The sequence below is a fragment of the Lolium perenne genome, chromosome 1, assembly GCF_019359855.2.
Source record: "Lolium perenne isolate Kyuss_39 chromosome 1, Kyuss_2.0, whole genome shotgun sequence".
In the NCBI taxonomy this organism is placed as follows: domain Eukaryota; kingdom Viridiplantae; phylum Streptophyta; class Magnoliopsida; order Poales; family Poaceae; genus Lolium; species Lolium perenne.
This window is the reverse complement of record NC_067244.2, coordinates 57,456,268-57,462,391: the sequence shown is the minus strand read 5'-3', so window position 1 is coordinate 57,462,391 and position 6,124 is coordinate 57,456,268. Positions and strand designations below refer to the sequence as shown.

General features: G+C 47.8%; 1 protein-coding gene across 1 annotated transcript; it reads right to left on the bottom strand.

Moving 5' to 3' along the window:
- Window positions 1–1,341: 1,341 nt before the first annotated feature.
- LOC127293219 (glyoxylase I 4) lies at window positions 1,342–4,179 on the bottom strand. Its single transcript, XM_051322802.2, has 3 exons — window positions 3,834–4,179; window positions 3,567–3,672; window positions 1,342–2,032 (listed from the first exon to the last, which is right to left on the bottom strand). The coding sequence occupies exons 1-3, from the start codon at window positions 4,010–4,012 to the stop codon at window positions 1,679–1,681; spliced, it is 639 nt and encodes a 212-aa protein (XP_051178762.1). The 5' UTR covers window positions 4,013–4,179; the 3' UTR covers window positions 1,342–1,678.
- Window positions 4,180–6,124: the final 1,945 nt, after the last annotated feature.

The following is a 6,124-nucleotide window of genomic DNA, read 5'->3' as shown; positions in this document are numbered from 1 at the left end:
TCCCATAATACACTACAGGGGAGCTTATTCTTCGGCGCATCTTCACATATCCATGATCACCATATGGATGGCAAGCTTCAAGCATATGATCTCTTCGAGATGGCTCATCTTGAACTTGCACTTTATTTCTTCTTATTGCAACCTTGAAGCCAACATATGGTTCAAGCGTTGCCTATGGGAAACTCCTACAAATATAATTCAATGCAACTATTAGTCCATAGGGATTGTCATTAATTACCAAAACCACACATGGAGGCTACATGCACTTTTAGTCTTGCGATTACATTTAAACGTATTCATCCTTTGCTTCTTTTAACACAAGTAGAGACCATGGCTCCAGCACCGAAGTTCCTCCTCTATGAGACCTAGGAGCAGTATCCCAGCCAGAACCATTTTAGTCATAGAAGTCTTTTGTTTCCGCCGAATAGAAGTCTACGTTATCGCTGTCACTACTCTGCTCGAGGCCAAGATTCATGTTCCATAACTAATGTGAATATTATTGTGTGCTCATGTCGAGCGATGGTTTTTCCTCACCATCTGTGTAATATGAATCTATTTGTGTTGCACGACCATAGCAATAAAATTGGTCTTGTCATTGTTTACTGAGTTGTCCCATTGGCCGAGTTCCTTGGACGTGAATGGTGGATGTCTCGATCACTTGGATTAGGGTGTCACACTTACTGTGCACATCAGGTAGTACTATACAAATGTCACGAGAATATAATGTTACAACTCATAACTAACATAAATCTTAAAGCAATTTAATGGTTTAGATTAATTTTCTCGGTTGCAAACCAAGTTATAATTCCGCTAGCATGAACTATAGTGCAATCCAATGATTTAGAAGTCAGACCAAGAGAATAGAGTATAAACAGCAGATACATGACGAGATAGGTAAACTGAACACATCGACAAGCGACGGGGGCAAATCGAAGACCATGGCACTAGAGGCAAGTAGGATGAGGCGGCAGGGGTGGTGGGCGGCGATGGGAGAATCGATCTAGGTTTCGTCTAGCGAGAGCGATCTTCGGTGGAAGAGCTGACTCATGATACCATGTAAAGTTTCGTAGCGAACAAGGATCCTAATACAGTAGTACAATAGTACTATACAAACGCCAATAGAATCTCATGCTGCAACTCAGAACTAACACGAGTTTTAAAGCAATTTAACATTTTAGATTTATTTTCTCAGCTGCAAATTATGTTGTAATTCAGCTAGCACCAACTACAATGCAATTCAATGGTTGGAAAGTCAAACCGAGAGAATAGAGAAACAGATAGATGGTGAGATATAGATAAATTGAACACGTAGCGATGTGGGCAAATCGAAGACCTTGACTCTTCACGATAACACCTTGATATTATTCGTACGTGCAGGAACGAAAAGAAGTAGTAATACCAAACTACATTGCTTACTACATACGGTGTACTATACAAACGCCACGAGAATAATCTCAGCCGGTGCTCCAAGCTTTACCCACACGCCCGTTCGACGCTGCATCATTCCATCTCCGTAAGAATCCAAGATATCGCACCGTCCAGTGTAACGGTCTGCAGCGCGACCACACTCTGCGCCGTCCGATCGGACTGCGGCAGAGGCACGGCAGGGCCGGGTGGGGATGGCATGGAAACACCCAGGCGTGGAAGTCGCGTGGCGCCGCATAGCTAGTCCGTCCATTCACGCGCACGAGATGTGCGCCGCCGCCTCATCTCCGGCGACGCGCGGCATGGCCTTGTTGGCCGACGGCACGCACTGGGCTGCCGCCGTCGCTGGAGGAGCAGCTTGCGCCGGCACCGGCGTCAGCGGTTGTTGCTTGGCGGCGACGGCCCTCTTGCAGGAAGCCATGGCGAAGGTGTGGTCGCCGAGCGGGATGACCGGGAGGTTGTCGCAGTTGCAGATCTCGATCATGAAGCCGTCGGGGTCGTGGAAGAAGATCTGGTCCACAAAGATGCCGCCCTCCTCCACGCACCGCTTGATGTAGGGGATGTCCAGCTCCTTGAGCCGCCGCTCCACCGCCGGCATGCTCTCGCACTGCAGACACAAAGCACACGCCGAGAAAACGCCATTAATCTCAGTTCCAACCGGACTATCAGCTTGCTTCCAGTGACTATTAACGCACTATCGAGGTATCGATGCATATACATATGAGATTCTGAGGTTGTGATGTGACTCCGCATCCACCTCGTTTGTGGGTGGTGACCATCCATGCATACCAGAACAACCCGTGCATCGCGTGGAGCAGTAGGCACCGATGCGCCAAAAACACCTGTCGGTAAGGTACACAGATGTATCCGACACATGTCGCAGTCTATCATCGTTAGAAAATTAGGCATCACACCCATGATTGATCCACAGAACCGATGGATCGCACATTTAAAACACACATGTGGGTGTGGATCCTAGTACGTACGACACCGATCGCAACCTTGTTGTCCGTCGATGGAGATGACCTAACTAACTTTTCCAAAGTATATACGCATGTAATTGTACAGGCACTTCTAGAGAGTTCCAAAGGCCATCGTCATTTGGAAATTGAGATGTTGTTAATTATTTACTGTTTCTTTTAAAAGTGGAAAATGATGAATGAGTATCTAGGAAGAACTAATACTGGAGGCGAGATTGTCCTGGAACACAACCATCGCGAGAGCAGACAAAGCCACCTGGGCTACCCTACACACAGAAGATGAACAAACCCTACCGAAACGAAGATCGTCATCAAGGTTGCCCACCAGTTCATCGTCATTACTCTGCAGCGGCTCCAACTTCCTGAAGAAGCGTTTTATTTTTAAGACATGGAACTCGGATAGCAAAATGCACTGTTGGCATCCCTAACCCCTAGGCAAAAGATTTTCATAGGACACGTACGTGCGGCCGATTGATAGACGCAAGTGCTCACATGACATCCGTGGCCCGGACGGCAGAAATCACACATAGGCAGAGCCATTTTCCACGAGCACAAGAGAAGTCTTCTCTTGCCTCTTGGTTCTGTACTTGAGTTGCAGAGCGAACGTGGCCAACTAAATTACGTGTCCTAGGACAGGAGCAACGCATGTTCATCAAGGAATCAATTAATTGCTACTTTCACATCCATTTGCTCCATGCCTATACATCTTCGTCACCGTCGACAGCAATAGGAGGTGAGCTCGCCTGCTACTGTCCTAACTCTCTTGGCAGAGCAAACACTAAGGGTTAACCAAGCAGACAAAAACAGCAAGGAGAGCTGAGCTATTTTGAAAGCAACCCTCGTATGTGCAAACAAATTCCAAGTAGGGTGGGATAAACGTCAGGGACATAAAGAGGCAACTAGCTATCGGCGACGCAGAACCTAGCGTACGTGTACGAGGCAAGCTAATTCATGTCATAGGAAGATAACTGTTGCCATCTTGAAATCAAGGACGGTGTATCCATGGTGTGGTCGTTTTCAGTGATATCTGTGAACAATATCAGCGGTTCTTTTTTTTCAAAAGCAGGGAGCATCCTCGGTCTCTGCATCAATGGATGCATATGGCCTTGAGCGATATCAGTAGTGTGTGTGTATAATCAACCAATCTGAATTATTAGTTACCTGAAAAGAGATGTGATTATCCTTTGGGTTGATCTCTGTCTTCTCCGGTAAACTATCGGGGTCCTCCGACTGCAGCAGGTGGATGCCAATCCCGTAGTTGAACAACCTTCATTCATTTGCAACAAAAATCAGAGCTAGTTATGAAATTCGTACAGGCGCTGCTAAATATTCAGTCAATTTCATTGCTGTGCATACGTGGTCTAACTGTCCAAGTAAAATTACAAGAGAGGAGAAGAAGAGACAGCTACGTTGATCTGTGTCAATTACCATGCGCCATCGAAGTTGAAAGACCCGGGGCGACGGACGGGGGTGAAGCCGAGGACGTTCATGTAGAAGTCGAGCGACGCCTCCACGGATCTGCACACGATGCTGATGTGGTTCAGCGACGCCAGCGGAAGGCCGCCGCTCCTGCCGACGCTCATCATAGCTGCAGTCGTGTTCACCATCCTCGCCGATCTGCTTCCGATCGTCGTCTCCGACAAGGGATCCGAGCACCAGATAGATCGATCGATCCAGCGAAGGAAGAAAAGGAAAACTCAAACAGAGATAGCTGCTCCCGTACTACTCTATAGTCTACACTTCACTGTCGTCAGTGATGGCTGCTTCTGTAGTGATGAATGAACGATGAGAGTGGAGCTGTGCTTATATAGCTGCAGGGGAGCGGTCCCTCTCCAGACACGTTGCGCCACGTCACCCTCATCTAGACCGTCCGTGCACGCCACGTCACCCAAGTCCATCCGACGATTTAGATAGACTATCTGCGGGATATAAACAGAAGAAAATGGCGCCAAAATGAGAAGGTCATCGTTTTGGCAGTGCGCAATTGCTAGTCGGCCCTCACGTACGTACTCTCATGGCGGTTGTTCTCTACTAGCTTCGGTTCCAGACATTTCCAGAGAGGCTCCCCCTGGGCGGTTGGGAGCGGAAGGATGCATCACCACTTCAGCCGCACACTACATTTATCTGAGTGAGCAATATCGATTCGTACGTACACTCTTCAGTTCATTTGTTTATGTCCGACAGTCCGAGTACTCACTAGACTGCGTATGCCGGTTCCATCTTCAGTCTATACACGTGAAATGGAATAGAATAGGATTTTCAAAATCAGGCAAGCCAGTACTTATATATAAGTATCAAACCAAACTTGAGCGTGATAGTTTGGAATCCATTCCGAAGGAAATTGCTCTCGTGATTTTCAAGTTCTTGTTTAGCAATCTGGCATGCCTAATCCAGAATACACGAGTTACCGGACACCTGATAGGGACGCCGTGCTGTCGCCTCGACGACGGATTGGTCGGGTAGCTATAGCTGTCTTCAGCATGCGCGAGATGCGATCGCGATAATTTGGGATCACAGAGCTTGTGATCTGATTCGCTAATCTCACATGCGCGCGCGCACACACACCATTGCTTTTGTTGAGTTGTGCATCCGTATTCGCAGCGGGCGGCACCGTGCAAATGTTGATCACACGGAAAAACAGAACAGCTAAAACTACGATTATTCTTTTGCTACATCGTTTAGTAGTATATAGTTGTAACAACCGAAATTAGTTCACATGTGGCCAATTGGTAGACATAATGTTGAATACATATAAGCAAATATCCATAAGAAATAATCCGTACAAGTAAATGATAAATCATGACTATGAAAGCAATAAATAAACTAATCGTGTAGACTAGTAAGATAGATGAACAGATCACATCTAGACAAGACAAACCGATCGCATCTACCACAGAAACTAGAAGAAGAAACTCTAACAGAAGCTGAACGAGAAACGACAAGATCACATACTTCGTAGCAGCGTCGTTGTCGCCCATGTTGAGGTTGTCGAAGAAGTCGCTGAGGTCCGGGAAGAAGTTGTCGGTGTGGAGGAACTCGTCGTCCGATGACGACGTCGTGATGCCAGTAGTCGCGCCGGAGCGCTCCCTAAAAACTTGATTGCCCCTCACCCGTACAGGTTCACGAGAGGCAGGGTTCCGGAGGCCTACTGTCCCGGCAGTCGGTGCACGCCGACGAACGGGATGAGGAAGACGAAGGCGGCGGCGCAATGAACTGGAAACAGGTAGTCGCGTATGCGTCTGGTAGTGGTGATACGTCTCCAACGTATCGATAATTTCTTGTGTTCCATGCCACATTATTGATGATATCTACATGTTTTATGCACACTTTATGTCATATTCGTGCATTTTCTGGAACTAACCTATTAACAAGATGTCGAAGTGCCAGTTGCTGTTTTCTGCTGTTTTTGGTTTCAGAAATCCTAGTAACGAAATATTCTCGGAATTGGACGAAATCAACGCCCAGGGTCCTATTTTGCCACGAAACTTCCAGAAGACCGAAGAGGAGACGAAGTGGGGCCACGAGGTGGCCAGACTACAGGGCGGCGCGGCCCAAGCCCTGGCCGCGCCGGCCTGTAGTGTGGGCCCCTCGTGCCGCCTCTTGACCTGCCCTTCCGCCAACTTAAAGCCTCCGTCGCGAAACCCCCAGTACCGAGAGCCACGATACGGAAAACCTTCCAGAGACGCTGCCGCCGCCAATCCCATCTCGGGGGATTCAGG